Below are 23,599 nucleotides of genomic sequence, written 5' to 3'. Positions count from 1 at the left end.
TAAATAGTAAAACAGGTTTTTTAAAACTTTGTACACTTTAACACTTAAACCGAAATAACTTATGTCGTTTATCATCCATATTCAAGTTTTTAGTAATTTTACATGAAAAAGGGTACATATGCTACATTTTAATGATAATGAGGTAAGTTTTAAAATTTTAGGAATGCATCTGTATATTTATTTCATAAAACTTGAGAAGTTAAAATATAATAAAGCCTAGAATAAATATAGCAAAACAAATTGAGAAGATAGAATTGCAATCAAAGAATATCTGGAAAAAGGTACAGGCGTAGTAAAATGGAAATATGGGCAATTGGTCATTGTTGTTGGTAGCAGGATATACTTGTAAACGTTACTAATATTGTCAATTCCCAAAGAGCCAAAATATGCTAGGAGGCAAATTCCAGCGTTTACAGTATAGAGCATCCAATTCTTCCCTGCCACCTGCAAAAATATATAATAGATATAATATATTAGTCTCTTCACAAGTCAAATAGTGCTTATATAGTTCGTAGTTAGTAACGATCATTAAGCTTGTTCTCATCGGTACAAATACTGCAACTACACATTTTTAAAGCTTTGTAATACCAATTAATGAATTGAATAACTCACCAGTAACTTTTAGTTGTTTTGTCTGTGTCTTTGCTTAGATTGAGCTCAGCTACTTGACTTGTAATAGACAGGGTTTGATGAGAGCTACATATATTAGCTTTAGCTGCAACGTTTGATTGCAGTGGCCATGTCATTGGCAGAACTGTATCCCTGCATGAACCAGTAGGTAAAGCTGGTTTTGTAAATTTATAGACGACTGGCAGTGGCAGGTGAGATTTTTTATTACAGGACATATGTGCTTACCCTTCAATACATCTGTAGTTGCAGCGATTTTTAAGTCCAATGGTATAGTTCTGAAACAACATTTTAAGATTCTGTTTCAGTTCTCGAATTTTAGAGTCTGGCAGAACATCCAAAACCTTAACCACCTGGATCCATTTCCCTTCTTCCTTGATTATGTCAACTATCCAAATCAGATGTACAATTCCACCAACATCAACTTTTTTGGATACTAGAGAAAGAGTTACATCAACATGCATGACACTGATAATCTTGTCCTCTTGAGGCCTACGCCATCCATTGGCAAGTCTTATCAGTAGCGAAAGAGCTTCAGAACGGACGTTTTCACTCTCAATTTTTGACATCGACTTTAAAAAAACATCATGCAAGCAAACCTGTGATGACAACATAGACAATTGTCACATGTTTAAAACAACTAATTCAAATAACTGCTATTAGGGTGAATTTTAGATGATGTAGCTATATTATTTACTGTCACAAACGCAAAAAAAAAAAAAAACATAAAGACATGATTAGGTTACCTTCCATTTTCCCTCCGGAAACAAAAGAGATCTTGTGACCGATGTATCAAGTTGTCCAAGCTCAATTAAGGCACCAGCAAGAGCTAGAGATGACTTCTTGTCTTCCTGAACATTGTAAAAACATCCCCTAGACTTCGCATCTATGACAAGTTTCTTCCAAACAGATCCACTATTTAACAGAGTTGACCCATTTCCCAATATCCATAGGCAATACCTGAAGTTCAGAAGCACATATATTAGCAGCTACTTGCTTTTAAACCAATAGACCTTGAACTTGTTAGTAGTATTTAAACCTGGCACGTGTGAGAGCAACATTTGCTCTTTGGAGATTTGACAGAAAACCAACAGATCCATTTGCATTACTTCTCACAGTTGAGATTATTATCACATCTGCTTCACTGCCTTGGAAGCCATCAACAGAGCTAACATTAACAGAAAAAGAATCATTTGGTCCAGATCGGTATTTGGTTCCCAGTTTCCTTTTAATAGCGTATACTTGAGCTTTGTATGGTGATATACAACCCACACTTAACCTCTGCTTTCTAATCTTTGACTCTGAAATGTGAATATTGTTACACATAATCATAGTAAAAAAAATTAGCTAAACTTTTTGGACAAAAATATTGGGTACTACCTTCAGAAAGCCTCGCTACTATGTCAGCAATGACAGATACTTCTGCCATATTTCTCTGACTGTGGCTGTTATCAAACTCCTCTTTCCCATAAGTGACATTTACAAAAGAGTATGTTCCAAACATTTTCCCTTGCAACAAATGTTTTTTATAATTTTTTTCTTGGACATTCAAGCCATCTAATATCTTATTTTCATAGAACTGCTCTTTTGGAAATAAGCTTATTGATGGATGCATCCTATATTGGACTTTGAGCATGTGCTTCTTGTGTCCCAGATTCACCAGCCTCTCGTACAAGCTCCGTCCAAAGTCAGCCTTCTGACTAATCTGCCAAATTCCAAAATGTTAATAAGGAGAATATTTCTTGGTTGATAAACAAAGAAAGCATGTAGTAAGGATAGTTAATGTAAAATATAAAACAGTATATTATTTTGAAACCTTGCTTTGGACCATTGCAGGAAGTTGCTTCTCATCCCCAATAAGTACAGCATGTCGCAGACCACTGAGTTGCAAAGGGATAGTGGACTCGCATTCCTTCAGTTGTGCAGCTTCATCAATCACCAACATCTCCACTGGTGGCTTACTATAAGAGTGCAACTTAATGGAGCTTGATGCAGTGCAAAATATTAAAGTTGCATTTTGCAAACAAAAGCCTATTATTTGATATTTGTGTTTTAGGTCTGGAACAGTGACTACAGCACGAAGTTCTTTTAGCAACTGAACACAATTAGCTACATGCACATATATCTTCTTAAGGCTTTTTGCCATCTCTCCGTCATCTTCAATTACATTAGATCCTTCATTAAGACCTTCAAATGGCGGAGATCCAATTTCCATAAGACTCTCTATGATCCGAATCAGCTCAACAACTTTCATCATTTTCTTTGCTACTTCCACTGAGATGAAAGAGGTAGGTAAGTGCGTGTACATGTCTCTTATACAAGACATTAGTCTCTTTCCAATTAAACTGAATCTCGTACTCATGAATTCTTCATATGTCAAGATATTTTCACCTAGTTCTTCCTGCATCCCTGTAGCATTAGTATCATCACATTCTTCCTTCCCGCTATCTGATACACGTTTGGGTGAAGACAGATATCTATCCTCTGCATCAAATGTGTTTAGGTATATCGTATACTGCTTCTTTGGATCTTCAATAAGACATATCATGCTTTCCACTCCACTTCTCCACCCAGTAAATGGAGACAGAAAGTTCTTATAACATGAAACTCGATTAGCAAGATATATGTCAAGAAGATGTTCATGATCACAAATCTTCATTTTGACTTCATTACCGTATAGAACAATATCTCCTAATCCATAGGTATCATACATGGAAACTTCTCTCACTGAGCTCAGAAGCCGGTTTGTAACTCCAACAACTGCTATGTTAGTCGGGGCACATGTTAATGTTCGACACTTCATTCTTAACAGCATAAAGAGCAAAGAAGCAACTGTCTTGGTCTTCCCGGTTCCAGGAGGACCCCATAGCAATTTCACAGAATTATGATGAAAGCATGTACTAGTAGCTATACAATTCAAAACTGAAGCTTTTTGAGAATCATCCAGCTTAAAGGTGCCAACTGTGTCGCCATATTTTGTTAATATAGAACTATTAATGTCCTCGAGATCACACACAGAACAACTTGATCCAGACTGCATATAAAATCGAAAATATTCCATCAGGAAAAAACAGAATGTTAAATTAAGTGTGATTCAAAACATTACCAACAATATTAATACTTACAGAAGAATCAATTTGCAGAAGGTTTTGAAGTACATTTATATTCGCTCCTTCCCAATTCAATGCATTCCAGATACGAATATTTGTATTCAAATTCGTAAGATGAACAGAAAACAGCTTCATTCTTTTGCTACCTGTTCCCCCCTTTATATTCTCAAGCATGATGGGGTTTGAACATAAAATCGTAAAATACTTAACTTTATCTTCAATTGTTTCCCTTACAACTGAAGCAATGGTATACGGGAAACTAGGCCGGTTCAAATCAGCTACATACCTTGGTCTTATATCTGTCAAGGCAATGAGATCACATATCCGAAGTTCATCATTTTCTTCAGTCTTGCAACTCCTCCCTATTCTCTTCACCAGAATTTTGTAGCACAAGTTTTTGGAAGGCTGAAAATCTGTCAACAATTTGATATCCAGTATTTCAAACACCGGTGCCTGATTCACATTCATGATATTTGAAAGTAAGTCTGCATGTGTCTCTTCAATAAGAGGGTTGATAAAAGACTTTTTGTACTCCGCTACAGAGAAGAATGTGGTTGGAATTTTATCAACCTGCAAATAATAGTAGAGACCAGGTATGTTTAAGTTGGTTTGATTTATGCTGAAGCTTATGACAGATATATCTAAAAATTGTATTCTGTTCAAACTAAAAATAAAGTTGAAACACTGCAAACTCAACTCCAAAACTTTCAAAATGAACATACATTGCATCTACTTGTTTATCATCAAAGAAAAAGAAAAATGTTTAAAACTATCAAGTTCTTTACTAGCACAGCATTGTAAAATAAAAAATTAAATAAAAAAAAGAACTGCATGACTGTTGAGTAAGCAACAAATGGCAAGGCATAATCTGGCATTCAACTACACTTGATATTGTAAAATTGTAACTCAAAGCTTGTTATTATGTAGATAAATTTGAAAGAGTGGAATATAAAACCTGGGCCTTGTAAAGATTTTTGTTGAGAGCATCATGCAAAGACCAAGATAACACAACATCCACCAGACTTCTATACTTCGGTTCTGCTTTCTTCCCCGCATCTGCTCTACTTGCCATGTAATTATATTTGTATAAGTATTTTGTTTAAGTACTGTTCATCGCACCGGTATAATTTATCAGTGAAGTGTGTGCATGCAACAAGAGAATATGTAAAGGGTGTGTGTATATGGAACGTCAAATGGAGGGGCACGACACGAGTGTTGGTGTATAGGTGTATGTGCATGTCATGCACATTTATTCCTCACCTCCAACTTCACAACTCGGACACTCAAGCGCCGTATGGTTGGTGACCCGGTGACACTACTCCTCGGTCCCGATTTATATAGCCAACTTTTATCGTAAATAAAAATTTATTTTTTCTTTATTTTAAAAAATTAAAAAATATATATTAGTATTGATTAAACATATTTTTTAATGATATAATTTTATAAACAATTTCAATAACGTATTATGAGAAATTTTCGGTTAAAATTGGGTCAATTAGACCGCAAAAAGTCAAACAAGACAGATAAATTGGGACGTAGAGAATATTTTTTTTTACTAAATCACTCGTAAATTTTTTTTTCTTTTTTATTATAAAGGACCTGCAACCGCTACCCATCGGGTGCACACTGAATAAACCCAACAGGCAATAGCCTGCAAAACATGTGAAACAAGATAAATCACAGTTAAGCGAAAGGCTCTAGTTCAGAAGCACTCGTAAAATCTTTCATTTTGCCTGTGTTGAGTTTTCTAAATTGTTAACCCATTCGTCCAAAAAATGGTGTTTTTGACTTTTAATATGTATTTTAAGGTGTAAAAAATATACTTATGCTTTTTTTCAATTTTCTCTTTTCTAAATTGAAATTTAAATATTTTTATTTTTATTCAAAAACAAAAAAATTGAAAATAATATATACAAACTACTTTTTGTACATCTTAAAACGCGTGCTAAAAATCATAAATATAGGGAACTACTTTTTTTTAATAACATTAGCGGGTCATGATCATTATTTACTGCATACAAAAACTAAATAGTCACACTGGTATTTCATTTTTTCTGCATAGTGATGTGAGTCCTTGCTAAATATTTATATATTTTTAATTTTTCTTTTTTTGGAATTGAATAAAAATATTAAAATTGTAGTGAAAACACCTAAAATAAGTCGAAGACAAGTCAAAACGGGGGGTGAAGCCTTTTTTCACTACACAAACAACCTGGCCCTTATTATCATCATGTGCTCTCTGCACCCATAAACGGGGGGTGAAGTTGACGTGTTTATATCAAGTTACAAAATTATATTTTGCAGATTAAAACTTAGAAAAACATATATTTCAAATAAATAACTTAAAAATTCGTATTTTTCAAAAAATCCCAAAATTCAAAGACATGTATTGCATACAACTGCTTTGTGTGCATAAATAATGGTGAAATTACTTTGTCCATCTGGTAAAAACAACAAAGATAAATTTTTGAGGGAAATTTTAATGAAAACTGTGTCCGTAAAAAAACCTTTGGGATGTCTGTATACCGTGCGAATCAGAATCCCCAAAAAGATACTCCATTGCTTCTTTGCAAAGAGGATGACTTCAAATAATTATATTTCAATATTTTTCCGGAGAACATTTTTTCAGAAATATTTTCCAACAACATTTTGGAAAAAATATATTCCAAAATTAAGTTATTTTCTGACAAACATACGGAATCTAAAATCCAACTATTTTTACGAGTACCTTAGATACTGCATTCATTATTTACATTCAAGTAAGGTGAAGATTAATTACACATTTTATACAATGAGGAAGATTCATAACAGTGTTTTCCCAGCTGCCACAAATCAGTTCCTTCAACACGGTTGCTGCAAGGGCACAAGCTACAACGGAGATAAACATCTGCAATACGATAAGGCAAAATTATATATTAATCCTAGAAAGAAAAAGGATAATGTATATATAGACATATATAGCACTTAAAACAAAAATTAAATCCGAGTTAAAGTCGGTAGTGCTACCCGCAGACCCTTTATGGTGGTTTAACACATAAGAGCATCTTTCATTCAGAGTGTCTTGTTGTCTGGCTTTTTCTCTTGCGGTTGCTCCCAGAAAAAAGACAGGACTCGCATCCTTCAAAAAGGAGAGATTTCAAACATGCAAAATTATTACTTCGATTGAATAATTAGATTACAATATGACCGCTCATAGATAAATTGTAAACAACATGCATAAAAAATGGGCGACTGGAACCGTGACCATATCAGGTGGAAATTACAATAAATTTTATCATAGATCTATAATCTCTTTTAAAGTTGATGCCAACAATATAAGAGCTGATAAAGCAAACACATATTTTAAAGAATAACAAACAAATGAAGAAAAATTACCCAAATTACAACTTTTTTTAAAAGAAACTAATATCTAGAAACACGGTCAGTACTAAAAAATATTCCAAAAACGTGATTTTTAAAGTCTAATTTTCAAAATACAATCTGCAACTTTTGCAAACTAAAATGCAACTTTTTCAATTATTTTGAAAGTTGATTTTGAATTAGGTTCATGTTACATCACTTGTCTTTCTAGTTGCAACCCAAAATCAACTTTAAAATCAATAAAAGAAAAATTAATAGAGTTGCATTTTAGGTTGCAAAAGTTGCAGATTGTATATTTGAAAATTATTACTGAAAAAATCATATTTTTATAAAAAAAATGCATAATGGTATTTTTTGGAAAAAAATTGTACAAAAATGGTGTTTTTTAAAAAGAAACAAAAATAAACACATTAGTGCCACCACTAAAAAAAGATGATGGAAAAAAACAAAAACAATCCCACAAACTGCTTTTGAGTAATGAATGTAGAGAAGGCAACCATTTTATACTTGAATAATATATAAGACTGGACTGAATTTCCACTTTCCACAGAACTGTCTTATTTCGAAGTGTATGAATTTAAAATGAGACAATACTAGTTCCTGGTCATGAAGCTTTGGGCAGAGTCTCTCTTTGTTTCGACACAACCAAAACTTATATATAAGAAAAGTAATAATAAGTGAAGGCAATTACTTACGACAAATAATCTGCAAGACTAAATACCGGCAACCTTCCTAGTCCCAAATCTCGCCATTCTGTTCGAGAATCAATTACTTTGTCAGCATTTGAGCCTGTTGCCGTCAAAACAAACTAAAAGGCACAGTCATTATCAACAGTCAATAAGCCCTAAATGCTTTTGAATTTTTAGAAGTTAACAATGACAAAGATATTATTAGAATGTGATGACCCGGAGAGAGAGAAGAGAGATTACCAGTGGATATAATATAGCCATAACACCAAAACTGACAAGAGGAGAGAAAAGGAATATAGCCAATGCACATGGATTTCCTGGAATGTTAAATCATGCAATTTTAGCAAGGAAACCAAAACTTGAAAATGTGAAGCCCATAAATATCATATTCATATCTATATCAATTTCAATGGACTATTATCCCAAATTAGCAGTCAATTTTGCATGGTTTACGGATAACGTAAAATATATCTAAACTAGAGGAAGTACATATTAATAGATTTATTTATATTTTGATTCTTTAGAACAACAAATCCTATAATCATGGAGAAGTTGTATTTAATTCTACAACAATTTTTAAACCAGTACATACTTTTATATAATTGTTTCATTTTTACAATTTGATTTTTATACATGCTGCTGCACTCGCGGAGCATGTTCCTTGTGACAACTGACAGTGTGACCAGTAACATAATGTTTAATTATTAGAATAGAAATACTTAGTGTAAGCCCTTATACATATCCTCTTTCAAGAATCCTAAGATGCAGTATGGAGAACCTGTATCAATTTGTTCAGTGTTCTCAATAAAAAGTAATGTACTCTAAGCAGTTAGCTCCAACCTCTAAACACAGATCTCACTTCACAGCCAATATCTAACTTCAAAAAATAATGATCAAGTCTATTCTGTAACATGAAAGAACTGAAACGATGAAGAAAATTACCAAAACCCGCAAAAAAGGCCCAGTTGGTCTCGAAGAAGTCTAACCTTCGGTTCAAACTCCGCCCAGAAAGATTCCATTTGTACCTTGTAAGTTAATAATAATTCAAGACACATGTATATCCAGCATTTGGAAGGACGTAGTAAAATTACAGCAAACACTTACTCGAAACAATAGTAGGCATACATCCATGAAAGTAGCAAGAAATTCAGGAACTTCCCGATATACGGTATATATCCTGTGACATAAACCTGCTCACATTTAAAGACTGGTCTGTGTTACTCTCTACTTCATTCCTCACTCCATGGCTCTATTTTGTATGCAATTCTAAATATACGGAAAATAAAATGCACTTCACCTCTACAAAGAAGACAGTCAAGAGGAGGACTGAGTAGGCCTGTTCTGCGATATTAATCATGACCCTGCAAAATATGCAAACAGGTATAATTGGTATATTTGGAACAAAAGTTCAGACTATGCTGTTTTAAGGGTGATAGAAAAGTAGTAGCGGAAGCTAGAATCTGGAAACTATGGGTTGGAGAGTACCCTTCAATATCAGTTGACTTATCTGCATGATTTTTACTATCAGAGGTGGAAGGCTCGTTTTTGCTTGGTAATACTTTAACATCGGGCCCATGCATCTCAGTTGCAAAGAAACCATATTTTGCAATGTCATTGTACCTGACAAATAAAAGCACATTCAAGGGAGGCAACTGGTCCATGGTTACTTTTAAAAGCTAAAAGTTATAACATTATCAATATTCAGTAATTTATCATCAAAAATCAACATAAATATTAAAGCATAATAACAGAAAGGTAAATGAGTCAATGTCGATAATTAATTACATATTCACCACTTCTCCACGGGGAACGCAAGTAAAGATACAAGAGAGTTTTGTATTCCTTATTATATGGATAATCCAGTATTATAATGTTCAAACAATTTGAATATGTCCACTTCAAACTAAGCATTCAGAGAAGGGAACCCCCTAGGTGTATCTTTGGTCTATGTAAAAGACAGGTTCAGTAAGACAGTGAAGAGGTAACAAGCATAAAATAATTAAGACAGAGAACTAAAGTAATTATGAAGAAGAACTAAGACAAAAAGACAATACCATATATTGCTTAGGATAAAGCTGAATACATACAATGGGTAAAACCATAAAACCTGTAAAAAATCAAAATCAAAACATAGTCAGTAATGCATAATTAAGAATACCAACAATACATAGTACACCATCCATAATAAATCGTTGCTCATAGTAAATTTTTCACTGTATATTACAATTTAAGATATTTTTATGAAAAGAATACTGTGCTTAACAGGTAGTTTTAAATACATTTAAACAGAAATGTTGGGCTGCTATAATACTAGCACAAACAATGGTGTAAGCTCCAAAAAATTCTTCAATAGTAAGATATAACCAACAGACATGGAATCCAAAGAAGTTAAATGAAATAGACAGGAGAATTAAGCAAATAATATACAGTGAAAGTGAACTTCAATCTCAAAAGACATATTCACTCTCCATATCAGTGAATTACATAGTCCCTCTTAAACACAGACCATAATAATTTTCAACAACTTGTAAATATTTTAGTTTACTGTGCATTTAATGTCAGTGCTCGTTATCATATTTACAAGAACCTGCTTAGCTCAACATAGGTAGGGGAAACAGACATGTTTGTTTCTATTTAAAGAGAAGATAATTACAACTCCAGTATGAGTTTCTAGGATAGAAGTTATGCTGCAAAGCAACAACCGATCAGAATCCAAAATACATTCTGTCAGTTTGACAGAAAGGTATCTACAGTTGAAATTGAACACCATTGGGTTTAGACTTGAGTGGAATCTATAAACAAATGTCTGAGCAGGTGCCTGAAGTAGATTTCCAGCATCTCATTCAAAAGATAATTGTCTTACTCAGATATGTGTCACTCTACACTTCTTGCCGGAGTGTGAGGGTTTGAGCGTCTTTAGGGACAATGTAATAGTGTGATTGAATGTGGGGTGTGTGACTTCTTAACTAGCTAAAAAGAAAATAGTATATTGCTGCACATCATCACTTGAACAGAATATAGTACTGACTAAGGCCAATTGGAAAATGCTTCACAGAATAAGTTGCAACAGAATTTCGTAAAATGTACTAAAATTTTACTATCTAGCTGGCAGTAAAAGAAGAAATGTTATATAATACCAGAGATACTCACATAGACAATTTGTACGAGTCCAAGACGCAAGAGATGATGAAATCTTAATATGTTGCCACGCGAGCAGGTTTCTTGAAAATCAATAAGTGGGCACTGATCTGGTAATATCCATTCTAGGGTTGGAATGATAACTGATTTTAAAACAAAGATACTGCACAATGGTTGAAAAAATAATATTAACTGATTCAAAACACTGAATTGTATCCTTAAAAAAACTTTTTTTAAATCATAGAGCAAATTATAACAAAGGCATCAAATGCCCACAAAAAAAATGCAAATCCTTCCCGTGATAACTTCTCCTAAACTCTAGCAAGACAAACATAGACACTAGCACCAATTAGAAGACATTCAAAACCAGTTGGGACTGAGGGTCACAGACACAATACCAGGAAGTCATCACGCAAAACAATGTGGTTACCCCGTTCAGGTTTAATCCCTATAACAAAATACTAGCTACACAGTAATACATACTCAATCAATATATGTATTTAACCCTTTAACGGAAGTAGTCCAATTCAGCATACCTAGTCAAATCAGCTTCAATTCCTTCTCCTAAAATACACGCTATACTTATGTCCTAAAATCCCGAATTAAGACACTGATTACATCAACAAACCTAATTTTCTCAATACACAAGAAAATTTTCAATGGCACACAACAAACACATATAAATAGTCAATCCTAAAATACATCAACAAACTCCGCAAACCATCCAAAACTCATCATCACATAACTACGAATCACGGGTCACAATAACACCAATCACCTTTCAGCAATTTATAGTCCAAACTACATTACTTATCAATTAACACATAAAAACATAAACATAATTTTATTTAAAAGATGAGCTGAGAGTTAACCTTCCCAAGAAAATAAATCCATTCAACAGAAAACACTGTCCAGTTCTAATCATAAGCTCTCTTGACCTGCAAAAAAACCCATTAAAATACACACACATATCTATAAAAAAAGCAAGAAAAGGGGCTTGTGGGTTTTGGTGAAAAGTAACCTGAGACAGTAAAAAACAACTCTATGGAGACAACAAGCTTCTTTAAAACCCTCTAACCAAAGTAAAGTTGCTTGCTTTACTTTTCTTGATAAATCTTTCATTATTGGCTTCATCTTCTCCATTAGGACTAAATTTGAAGTTGGGTTGTTTTGATGTGTGTGTGTGTGTGTAATCGAATTTGAGTATTGGGTTGATGTTGTTCTTGTTGGAATCAAATTTGAGATCATGTGAATTTTGGTTTATGTCAAGGCATTCTCTTTTCTTTTCTAGGTAGACTCATACAAGCTTGCTTCAAGTAATTTCATTTATTTTCTTTCTTTTTTTTAACTATTTTATTAAACTATTTTTTTTTTCAAATTCTGAATATATTTATTTTTTCTTAGAAATTATGTATGAGCTTATTTGACTCTATGAGATTGTTTGACTCGGCTTAAAACCGGTGCTTAAAAAATAATTTTAAATCTTGAGTTAACAAATATTTACTTGTTTAATAAATTGAAGGATAATATAAAATTATAAAACAGGTTTTCTCAAAAAAAAAGAAAAATTATAAAACAGGTTAAAGCTAAAAGATATTTTTTTCAACTAACTTGATTTTTTTTTAATTCTATTCGATAAAGTTAATGTTACCATCCATACGATTCATAATATTAATTTTTGATTTTAATTTCTTTTATAATTCGTAAGAAATAAAATAATAAAATTACCTAAAAAGGTTAACTTTTAAACTTTTCACTTTATACAATCTTTACTCACAAACTTGTATATCGTTTATGGTCTAAATAATATTATAGCTTTTGTATTATTTAAATGTTTTTTATTGTATGCACATAACTCTGTGGATAAATTTTTTATAACAAACAAAAAATTCGGAGATAAATAAGATATTGAATGAGACTAATCCAACACTGTTCACCCCAAAATGTCAAGTTAAGATGATGAATGGGTCTGGTCGAAGTCCAAAACCATTTACAACTTGGTATCATTTTTCGTTCAAAAAAAAGAAAAAAAAACTCGGTATCATTTCAAACAGGGTGAGCTCGTTTCGAACTTCTGATAAAGAACTAGTAAGTTAATAAAATGTATTTATTTGTGATTCATCAATCACTTCCCAGACAAATCACGTTTAATTGCAACTTAACACGATTCGGCGTTTTCAGAAACTTTTAGTTGCATTTCCAATGTTTATTTCTTTGTGTTTTAAAAGTAAAATGTGTGCTTAGCATTAAAAAAAAGGAGTAAAATGTGTGATTAATTTAAGGAAGCAGTAAAAATGGGCGCCCGCCAACGATTTTGTAGAAAATATTTGTTTAGTTCACAATTTATACCGATAAAAGGGAGGGTCTTGCACCAAAATGCCCACCATTTTGAAAAATATGCCCAAAATATTTATTGGCGGGATGTTCCGCCTTTTTACTTACTGAATACGCATGTGGGGGATGCGAATTTAGTTTTTAAAATTTTAACAAAGACTACGCATATTCAACATGCGTATTCACTTTTTGTTTTTTTTGAATACGCATGTTGAACATGCGTATTCTTTGTAAAATCAAAAGTGAATACGCATGTTCAACATGCGTATTCTTTGTTAAAATTTAAAAGGCTAAATACGCATCCCGGAAATACGTATTTCGTGGGTATTTTGGACGTTTCGCGCGCATCTGGGCATTTTGGGCAGTTGAAGGTGCAAAGTGGTGTATTTTGGGCCTTCTTTCTAAAAGGAACTCTTCTTTCCCATTTGTACTCTTTTGAACCTTGCAACTCAAAATTGTGCAAGGGCTAACATTATATATTTCTTCCAACAAAATTTTTATTGGGGGATTAAATAAAAGAATCTTACTTGTAGAGTAAAAAACAATTATTGCTAAATACTTGTAGATAAAAGGTTATGCTACAAACAGTGTGCTATATGTGAGCTAAAGGCCTAGGCATAACATACACCGGAAAACAAAAAAGAATGGTATTATCAGTACTTTACTGGATAGTGTTTTACATAAATAAAACATCTGCATAACTCACAAGCCCCCCCCCCCCCCCAAAATGGCGAGGGTAAGAAAAAGAAAAAAAATAAATACAGCCTCTGCCAAATTTTTTGGTGAATGACAATGGCACCAACTATTTTCCTTGAAAGGTGACAGATTACTAGAATGGCCGATTCTGATATATAAAACAGCAGGCAATACAACGCCTTCATTGATAATGTCACAAAAAAATATCACAATATCATACATGGTTCAAAACAAAAAACTTTACCCTTAAAAAGCTTTAGGATCCAAGAGTTCAGAACTCGCACCCAAATAACTAAATACTTATTACGAGATCAATAACTACATTACACAGAAAAAATCCAGGAAAATTTACTCAGCTGGCCTCTCACCCAAAACTGAAATGTCTTCGTAACGTTTCTGCATGACAAAAGTTTAATACAGTACATTAAAACTTAATTTAATTGATAACAGAAACAGAAGCAACTGCATTTAAACAGTTGCACTATTCATGTGGTTACTGGTATCTTCCTTCAAAAACAACTTCACGTGTACGACAACATTGATGTTTTCTGATTTCCGTTAAAAAGATTCTAACGGCGTTAGAATCAGAAAATTAGGGTTCTTGATGTTCATGCGGATCAAAGCAATTTTGAAGGTGTTGGTGATGTTCAAATTTAAAGTTCAAGTAGTCAAAATGAAGCTCGAATCATCATCAACACTTATATGACACCAATTTTACCTAAATTTATGAAATTTTCAATCGGACCTAAGTTGTGAAAATTGGTGTCATATGCGTGGATTTAAGCTTCAATTTGACTACTTGAACTTTAAATTTGGATATCACCTACACCTTCAAAATTGTTTTGATCCATATGAATATCAAGAACCCTAGTTTTTTTATTCTAACGCTGTTAGAATCTTTTTAACGGAAGGACTCAGAAATTTCAAAAGTTAAGTGACCAGCAATACGAAATCTTTAGTTTAGGGATCTAGACAATAAAACGTCGAAAGTTCAGAGACCTATAATTTAATTTTCCCAATTAAAAGTGTTGGACAACTTTTTTTATTACAATAAAAAATAAATATACAAAAGAACAGCCTTTTTATTATGCTGGTAAAACTCGCACACATTGCAATCTAGCCAGAACCTTTGTTAATGTAAAACCTAATCTCAGAAAACAAGATGAAAAACCCTCAGCAGTCAGTATGGTGAAAGTTAGCTCGACCTACTTATAATATGTTCAAGCAGGCATACTTTTCGTAAATGTGACTTACATTATGGGTCTAATTACTAACTCTATGCAACTTACAATTACATCCTAAAGACCCAACATCAACCTGAAAAAATCCAAGGTAATACAAATGGTATATTCTCTTCTAACTTATTGAAGAGTAATACTTCGTCAGGCCTATGTTACTCCGACTCTTCTGTTTAGGCTGCCGTACCCGTGTCGGACACTTGGACACTTGGACACGGCACTTATTCCGTGTCGGATCCTTTGAATGAAATAGAGACACTTTGACCAATTTAAATATTAGTCATACTTAATATTCAAAATAAACATGTAAGAAAAAAGAAAGAAGCGAGAATGAGATAAAAGTAGGGAAGGTGCCAAATTCATAAAGTTCTTTCGAAAATTAACCGTAATTTAAGTTATATTGCAAAGGCCAGAGACATTCTTTCTAATAGAAAAAAAAATGCAGAGGCTTGTTTACTTATGTCTGACATACAAGCTTCTTTCCACCTTCCATTGTAAAGACTAAAAAGTGAAATGGAATTATGTATTTATGACAGAAAAATCATGTCTTAGTGAGAAATAATAACATATCAGATGTATGTACCGTCACAATTAAGGAGTATTAAGAAGGCAATCACAGGCTATCACTACACAGAACACATGTAAATATAAGCTACAGTTCAAGATAAAAAAATATACCCCAACATTATTGTTCTCCCATAGCTTGTGGATTCCATAATCAACTCCCTGTAACCAATGACAACACGTAAAATTTCCTCATAAACAAAATATCACGCTAATTCAGCAAATAGGACCTTGCTTTGTGTGATAATCTAACTAACATATATAATATAACTACAGCCTAGATTAACACCTAACCCACATTAGAAACATTTAACAAACGCTGTATAACAAAAAAAAACATACACATCAGACAAGTAGGAATAAGTAAAGCCTAAACGACAAACGACGAGCAAGCCCTAATATATAGTAATGAAATTATTAAGTAAAACCAAAGGTGCACTGATCAAATTTTGACCCCATCGAGCAAATTATAATTAAGTTCATAGGAGCAGCACCGAGCACACATTATTTAGTCACTGATGGCGAGGGCTGGAGAGTTGGATCACACCATATATGTCCTCGTAAAAAAACGTTAACATAATTGCTATAAAATAAAGTAACTGGAATAACTTGCAATTATCAAGTCAAACTACGATGAACAAAATCCTAATTAAATTTCCAAAATCCTAATTAAATTTCGTTTCATTCTTCAATTCTCTCTTCATCCAATAAACGGTACATTTATGCTAATTCCACGTAGTTTACGTAATTACAACACCTTTCTAGATCCATTTCAGAGCACAACACAACAAATAATTCAACCAAATAAATACAATTAAACACCAGATGTAACTAATTTGTTAAATCAAATAAAAATTAATCGAAAAAAGGACGTATAGATACAGAAAGTTGTGTGTATAGACTGACCCGTTCAGCGAGAAAAGTGCCGGCGATGAGGAAAGTGACGTAGACGGAGGTGCGGCGCATGAATACGCTGTAGAAACCTTCCATTAATCTGCTTCCCGCCATTGTTGAATTTTATATTAATTGATTTTTGAAGTTGAAGAAGATGAGTTTAATTTTAATTTTGTTCAAATGTGTCATTAGGGTTCGTTTCTGATTATTATTGTCAATCAGAAATCCCGGGTCAAAATTTCTGCCCCCAAATTAGACGGCCCATTTTGTAAAAAATTTTGAAAAATCGTTTTTTTCCTGTATTTTTAAAATTCAAATTATATTTTGCTATTTTTCACTTTTTATGTATTTGATATGAATAGAAAATACATTCTAAATACATATTAAATTTTGCATTAATTATACTTGGAATTCATGTTCAAAACCCGATATAAACCAGGTTGATCAAGCTTTGTTATAGACTAAATACGGCCCAAGTCGTCAAGACCCACGAGTCGAGGTCGTCAAGACCCACGACACATGATGTCCCCGAACTAGGCCAATACGGATGAAGAACCAGAGACATGACGTCCAACATGGACACTAACTCCTACAAAGAAGGATCTAAAATCTCTTACCTTACAAGAGCCCTAATTGTCATCTAAGTTTGAGACTTGTCCACGAAGGCTCCCAACACGAGTCTAACCTTAGACTCACATCTATATAAAGGGCTCTACCCCTCAATCTAAAATAACGTTTTAGGCTTGATCCTCGGATAAGGATATAAAAGCCACTACGTCTTGGGTCTCGCCGTCATAGCCCCGAGGGCATCATCAAAAACTATATTTTTTGATTAATTCTTTGCAACACAGAGATACGTAGGCATCTTGCGAGTACAGCTAGTCCGCACCGCGAGAACAACCATTAAAACTCGAAATTCACAAACCCTGGCATTATATACTAACGATGACCAGGGAAGTAGATTATGTAAAACTCGAAGCTCACTTTATAAGATGTTGATTGGATGATGTGCCTTTGCAAGAAGATTATGAACTTTTATCGCCAACAACTTGTTTTGTTTGTATGAAGTATGATTTAGGAAGTTTACGCTTTATGAAACGGAAAGAACTATACATATTCGAATTATATATATGAGGATAGAAGAGTTTCATAATTTCATTGAACCAACCAATTTTTAGAATATTAGATCATCATTTTTTTATCGTAGAAAACCCGTAGCCGCTACTTTTCGGGTGCGCACTGGGTAAACCCTAAGGGCTCACGCAATAGCCTGCAAATCACGTGAACCAAGGTAAACCGCATTTTATCGACAGGCTTTGACTCGGGAGGTATAATCATAATCATTTTGTTATTGACATATGGAAGAAAACTATAAAGTGTAACAAAAGTAATAAGTAATTAGATCAGTGAAAATGTGCATCGTCTAATTTTTAAATAAAGCAACTATTTTGGTATGATGTATTTTTCATTAATATAGAGAAAATCAATGTTATTTAACTATTGAACATAAAATAAAAAATTACAATATTATATCAAGTAAATAATCAGGTAAAATTTGTTGAAATCGATTATTGAATTACTAGATATAGAAATTCTTTAAACAACAACAACAACAGAGCACCTTGGAGACGACATAAAGATTAATAATACAATATATGTTTGACAGCTAAAATAATCGATTAAAATTAAGCCAATATATAATATATATGCATCTTTATGGTGCTTTGGTTTTGATACAACCAAAATATCTAAAATTGAACAAAGAAAAAGGAGAAGAAAAGTAATCAGTGGTTAGAACTGCAGTACATATAAAGAACACAAATAATAGTTTTTCTATCAAAACTTCACCGTTAATTTCTTCTTTTTCACTTTAAACCACAAGCACCTGACAAGGTTCATAATTAGTAGAGTCACACATTTTGATGTCTTAACTTCTTATTTTGTATCAAATTTATAATACACCCTGACAAGTCAGTTCATCAAATTGAAAGTCTTCAATGAGCCGGTTTTGGCCGATGCTTCTGGGAACAAGCCATATCGACATAATTGACTGGTATTTATTTTTGATGTCATGTATGAAAAAATCATACATTAAGGGAAAATTGTATACTCATGCCATTTTTCTTTGACAAATCATGTTAAAAGGTAAATTTTTGGGCAAATTTGCTTGTCAAGATCTATTTAGATTAGGTTATGAACAAAAAAAACAGAGAGATCTAGATAAAAATGACCAGGAAAGTAGAGTTACAAAATATTTTCAATGTTAATTTCATAAATTGACTGAACTTTGTAATGTAAGATTAGTTATGTAATAAACATCCAATATTTTTAAAAGTAGAGTTTGTATACATATCACTAAGACTATTAATTTCTTATTTCTTTGAACTTTTTTAAAGTAAACCTATTTTATATAATTGTATTTATTTTGTAATATTAATTTGATGTTACAATTTTTATATAATTGTTTTTCCATGAAAACACATACTAAAATTTATTTATCTATACTATACTATTATAACCAAAATATATCATAATTTGGTTGTTTGGTTAAAATCTTTCAAAAAAAGATTAACATTTTCCAATTATACATAAATAAATTGAAAAATAAATACATGCATATGTTTGTATTTTACTAAGCAACAACCACTTAAAATCCTAAATATTATCTACAATATTTTAGACACTGTGATCGCATATTTTCTGACTTCGTTTCAGGTTGAAACATTACAAATGTTTGATTATAACATGTGCAAAAAAAGGTACACATTTAAATTTTTGAAAATCTTAAATATTTATGAAGATTTATTCGCCAGTAATTCCAATTTCAACACTATTGATAGAGTTGTTGAATAGAAAATAAAATAAAATTATATCATAAAAAATTAATACTGCAAGATTACAAATTAAATACGAAATCATGTTAAAATAATATATTACAACTTACTATAGAATCATGTTATACTAAAATTTCATTATTAAAATAATTATAATTAATTAAAATATATTGTAATCTAATATACATGGGTACATGTGAATTCTATAAAAACAAAATTTTTATAATACACGCATATTTATAAACAATTTGAAGTGATGTTCGGATGTACACTATACCCTATACCTAATATTGTAAAAATTGGTAATTATCGGAAAAGAACGATGAAGGTAATGATTTACAATTATTCAGGAAATCGGATTTTATTAATCAGAATGATTAATCGTAGTAAAAATCATATACATTTTAATATTTTAAATTATATTTAATTGCAGTCTTCTTATTTTATTAGTAAATTATAAGTTATTATACAGTATCGCATTACATAATTTATAAAAATGTTAAAATTAGAGTTATATTGATTTAATTCGGTAGCGCCGAACGATTCACAGCCGAAGAGAGGAGTGAAGACCGAGTAGCGGGTGTATCCTACGAGGGGTTGAGCAAATCGTTAATTGTTGTGTCTGGAGTTAATTGTAACTAGCTCTATACCTCGTGCAATGCACAGACATACTCTAAATTGTTCTAATTGAAACTGTTTTCGCTGTAATTGTTGATGATATATTTATGATGTTAACTAGTGGATGGATAATTTATTTGTTTATGAATATGATTACGAGTGATTGAGGTATGTATTAAGTGGTATTTATGTCCACTAAGAATGCTTTATAAAGGCTTGAATTAATATTTTGTACTCAAGTTATTTATGTTTTTGATGTGTTTTTCTAGTATTTTTGCATTTCAGTCATAAATAAAAGAATCAGGAGATTTAGCATTGTTTTGGTGCTAAATTGATGTTAGAATGGTGCTCAGGAAGATTGCTCGAGGATTGCCAACTCAAACCAGTGCTCAGGAAGATTGCTCGAGGATTGCCAACTCAAACCAGCCAAGAAGACAAGAAAATAAAGATTTTCCAGCAGGTCAGCGCGTCCGCGCTGTGGTAGCGCGCGCCCACGCCAAAGATGCAAAATTGCAGCGCGCCCGCGCTAGTGAAGCGCGCGCCCGCGCCGGGTCGATTTCCAGGAATCTTGTTTTTACTACAAGCGCGCGGCCACCCCGGGTCTATTTCCAGGAATCTTGTTTCTACTATAATTCTGATTTTCTAGACTTCTAATCTGCATGGGCTGCTATATAATGACAACTTAAGGTCGTTTTTCAAAAAGGAGACATAACAGAGCTTAAGGAGAGATCGACAAGAAGACCTATAGCACAATTCAACGAAGACGAAGAAGACCTAGTTTATTTTTGTGATTCTTTGTTCTAAGTTGTAATCTTGGATGCTCGTTTCTTGTTTGTTGAACCTATACTCTTGTTATGTACTTGGTTTATTATTTATTCATTATAAAGACTACGTTTATTATACCATGCTTTCATCGGAACCCACGTTGATGATGAGTCCGATTATGGGCTAATCGTTATCGTGGGATTCTAGCGAATATACTTATGGATTTCTTTAGTTAATCTTGTTTCGATAACTTAGTGTGTTGTAATTGTATGATAACCTAGTATTGGTTGTGTTTATTTGTCTTATGAGCGTCGCAAACTTATAAGATAGCGTGTTAATCTCTATTGAAGTGAAAGTGAATATAGGGGTGTAGAACTTGCCATGCTAGCATAGGTTCATGTATTTGTTATGCATGATTCGTAGGTAATTTTAACCATCTTACTTGCCCTATATAATCATGATAGATAACTTGCACATTAAACTGTTATGTTGTTAAATTCTATAGACATATAGGGTCTCAATATAATCGGTGTCTATTCAGCTTCTATCTCTTTTGTGGATGTCTGTTAGTAGGGTATTCGTTCAACGAAAGTTGGCATTTACTAGTTTCATGTTATCTGATTAGTATCATCACCATTGCGTACTAAGGTTGAGAACAAAAAGGCTATTGAATTAAGTAGTAATGAAGTTAGAATCCCATGTCTGTGTCATATAGTATTCAATCCCTTTTAATCTCTTAGTTAATGTTCTTTAGTATAATCTCTTAGTTAATCTTAGTTATAAACAATCTCAAATTATTATTCGTCTTAGCATTGAATAATAACCATACCATTGTTGCATAAGTGCATTGATTGAAATTAACCTAAACCAGTCTCTGTGGGAACGAACTAGAAATAATTCTATATTACTTGCTATCGCGTATACTTGCGTGAATATTAACGCGTATTTTTGTCCTAACAAATTTTTGGTGCCGTTGTCGGGGACTCGGTGTTAATTTTTAGTTTATGTGTTTGTCATTGGTGGTCGTTAAAGTTCATTGACTCGGACATTGTTACTTACTTGTTTCCTTGTCGTGTTTCAGGTACTCTAGCGAGCATGTATGCATACGCGTTCTCGGTCTCGTAAGAGAACACTAGATCAAGCTGAGAAAGAAGTTGTAGTAGCTAAGGAAGTTTTTGAAGAAGTTCTTATCGAGGATAAAGTTGAAGAAGAAGTTATTATTGCAATGGGAGAACTAGAAGCGAATATGAAGGCTTTGATGGATTACTCTCAACCGAAGATTAATGATATTCAGTCTAGCATTGTCTGACCAGCCATCTCAGCTAACACATTTGAGATCAAGTCGAGCACAATTCAGATGATACAGAACTCAGTTCAGTTTGGGGGTTCTCCGATAGAAGACCCCAACACGCACATCAGAGATTTCATCGAGATCTGCGATACTTTCAAGTTCAATGGAGTTTCAGAAGATGCTATTAAGTTGAGGCTTTTCCCATTCTCTCTGCGGGATAAAGCTAAGTTCTAGTTACATTCTCTACCACCAGGGTCTATCACCAAATGGGAGGATCTTGCTCAAAAGTTCCTAACTAAATTCTTTCCTATGGCGAAGACTACTGCAATCAGAAATGCACTTACTCAATTTGCTCAACAATCTGGAGAATCTATATGTGAAGCTTGGGATCGCTACAAAGAGATGCTTAGAAAGTGTCCTCACCATGGGATGCCTGACTGGATGATCATTAACTGCTTTTATAATGAATTGGGTGCTACTTCTAGACCCATGCTTGATGCAGCATCAGGAGGAGCCTTATGGGCTAAAAGCTACGATGAAGCTTATGAATTGATTGAGCTGATTACTGCCAATGAATACCAGAACCCAACTCAGATACTACCTCAAGGCAAGGTAGCAGGAATTCTGGAGATAGATGCAGCTACTACTATAGCTGCTCAGCTTAAGGCTTTGACGATGAAGATGGATTTTTTGGCTAATTATGAAGTTAATCAGATCACAAGCGTTTGTGAGCTTTGTACTGGTGCCCATGAGACAGAGTAGTGTGCTATTTCTAGTGAATTAGCTCAGTTTGTGAGCAACTTTCAGAGGTCGCAGCAGCCTATTCCAACCACCTATCATCCCAACAATCGCAATCACCCTAACTTCAGCTGGAGCAATACTCAGAATGCGGTATAACAGCCTTATCGGTAGTATGCAGCAAAGCACTACAACCCTTCTGGTTTTTAACAACCGCACTATGCACCAAGACAACAACTCTAACTACAACAATCTAATGAAAAATCTGAATTGGAGGAGTTGAGGCTCATATGCAAGAGCCAAGCGGTTTCTATCAAGGTCTTGGAGAATCAAATTGGGCAAATTGCCAACGCCTTGCTAAATTGTCAACCTGTTACACTCCCTAATGACACTGAAGTGCCAGGAAAGAGGGAAGCTAAGGAGCAGGTTAAGGCAATTACATTGAGGTCTGGGAAGGTTGCAAATCTCGAAAAATCTTAAGTTTCGAAAGAAGAAGCTGTGGCTGAAGAAGAAGTGCAGAAGGAAGTAGAAATGGAACCAAGGAAGAATATTGTGGAACACACTCCTCTTGAGGGTAATACAGGGGAGAAACAGATCTATTCTCCACATCCTTTTTTTAAGGGGTTGCAGAAGAAAAAGCTGGATAAGCAGTTTGAGAAGTTTCTGGAGGTGTTCAAGAAACTTCATATCAATATACCTTTCA

General features: G+C 33.4%; 3 protein-coding genes and 1 non-coding gene across 8 annotated transcripts; all 4 read right to left on the bottom strand.

The window, feature by feature from the left end:
• Nucleotides 1–410: 410 nt before the first annotated feature.
• On the bottom strand, nucleotides 411–4,809 carry LOC141704897 (uncharacterized). Its single transcript, XM_074508057.1, has 9 exons — nucleotides 4,693–4,809; nucleotides 3,753–4,307; nucleotides 2,444–3,661; nucleotides 2,008–2,332; nucleotides 1,667–1,928; nucleotides 1,374–1,587; nucleotides 856–1,226; nucleotides 613–762; nucleotides 411–444 (listed from the first exon to the last, which is right to left on the bottom strand). Exons 1-9 carry the CDS (start codon nucleotides 4,807–4,809, stop codon nucleotides 411–413), a joined length of 3,246 nt encoding a protein of 1,081 aa, XP_074364158.1.
• Nucleotides 4,810–6,316: 1,507 nt separating this feature from the next.
• On the bottom strand, nucleotides 6,317–12,234 carry LOC141666179 (protein EI24 homolog). 5 transcript variants are annotated; one of them, XM_074472175.1, is made up of 12 exons: nucleotides 11,946–12,231; nucleotides 11,797–11,862; nucleotides 10,937–11,087; nucleotides 9,841–9,893; nucleotides 9,272–9,406; nucleotides 9,084–9,147; nucleotides 8,891–8,976; nucleotides 8,729–8,811; nucleotides 8,027–8,103; nucleotides 7,793–7,905; nucleotides 6,744–6,855; nucleotides 6,317–6,624 (listed from the first exon to the last, which is right to left on the bottom strand). In XM_074472175.1, exons 1-11 carry the CDS (start codon nucleotides 12,170–12,172, stop codon nucleotides 6,789–6,791), a joined length of 1,122 nt encoding a protein of 373 aa, XP_074328276.1. In that variant the 5' UTR covers nucleotides 12,173–12,231; the 3' UTR covers nucleotides 6,317–6,624; nucleotides 6,744–6,788. The 5 variants fall into 5 exon arrangements, 4 of the variants coding, with proteins under 4 accessions (XP_074328276.1, XP_074328287.1, XP_074328284.1 ...); XM_074472186.1 differs by having other exon boundaries at nucleotides 10,937–11,049; XM_074472183.1 differs by lacking the exon at nucleotides 6,317–6,624 and having other exon boundaries at nucleotides 7,793–7,850; nucleotides 11,946–12,234.
• Nucleotides 12,235–14,108: 1,874 nt separating this feature from the next.
• Nucleotides 14,109–16,866, bottom strand: LOC141666176 (cytochrome b-c1 complex subunit 9, mitochondrial-like). The gene is made up of 3 exons (XM_074472171.1): nucleotides 16,663–16,866; nucleotides 15,871–15,918; nucleotides 14,109–14,350 (listed from the first exon to the last, which is right to left on the bottom strand). Exons 1-3 carry the CDS (start codon nucleotides 16,762–16,764, stop codon nucleotides 14,303–14,305), a joined length of 198 nt encoding a protein of 65 aa, XP_074328272.1. The 5' UTR covers nucleotides 16,765–16,866; the 3' UTR covers nucleotides 14,109–14,302.
• Nucleotides 16,867–22,482: 5,616 nt separating this feature from the next.
• Nucleotides 22,483–22,589, bottom strand: LOC141681938 (small nucleolar RNA R71). Its single transcript, XR_012559358.1, has one exon. It is a non-coding gene; the product is annotated as a small nucleolar RNA R71 (small nucleolar RNA).
• Between the last annotated feature and the right edge of the window lie 1,010 nt (nucleotides 22,590–23,599).

Source organism: Apium graveolens, chromosome 1 (assembly GCF_009905375.1).
Source record: "Apium graveolens cultivar Ventura chromosome 1, ASM990537v1, whole genome shotgun sequence".
NCBI lineage: Eukaryota > Viridiplantae > Streptophyta > Magnoliopsida > Apiales > Apiaceae > Apium > Apium graveolens.
This window is presented reverse-complemented; position numbering and strand designations above follow the sequence as displayed.

What these genes read in the sequence shown, in the direction of transcription:
- LOC141704897 (XM_074508057.1), bottom strand. Translation starts at nt 4,809, where the DNA reads ATGGCAAGTAGAGCAGATGCGGGGAAGAAAGCAGAACCGAAGTATAGA. An exon ending in CTGCAATGGTCCAAAGCAAG is followed by an intron (nt 2,333 to 2,443) that starts GTTTCAAAATAA and finishes GGAATTTGGCAG; the next exon opens with ATTAGTCAGAAGGCTGACTT. An exon ending in AACTACAGATGTATTGAAGG is followed by an intron (nt 763 to 855) that starts GTAAGCACATAT and finishes TGGTTCATGCAG; the next exon opens with GGATACAGTTCTGCCAATGA.
- LOC141666179 (XM_074472175.1), bottom strand. Translation starts at nt 12,172, where the DNA reads ATGATCTCAAATTTGATTCCAACAAGAACAACATCAACCCAATACTCA. An exon ending in AAGTCAACTGATATTGAAGG is followed by an intron (nt 9,148 to 9,271) that starts GTACTCTCCAAC and finishes CATATTTTGCAG; the next exon opens with GGTCATGATTAATATCGCAG. An exon ending in TGACTGTCTTCTTTGTAGAG is followed by an intron (nt 8,977 to 9,083) that starts GTGAAGTGCATT and finishes AAATGTGAGCAG; the next exon opens with GTTTATGTCACAGGATATAT.
- LOC141666176 (XM_074472171.1), bottom strand. Translation starts at nt 16,764, where the DNA reads ATGGCGGGAAGCAGATTAATGGAAGGTTTCTACAGCGTATTCATGCGC. An exon ending in GCACTTTTCTCGCTGAACGG is followed by an intron (nt 15,919 to 16,662) that starts GTCAGTCTATAC and finishes CATTGGTTACAG; the next exon opens with GGAGTTGATTATGGAATCCA. An exon ending in GGGAGAACAATAATGTTGGG is followed by an intron (nt 14,351 to 15,870) that starts GTATATTTTTTT and finishes TTTGTCATGCAG; the next exon opens with AAACGTTACGAAGACATTTC.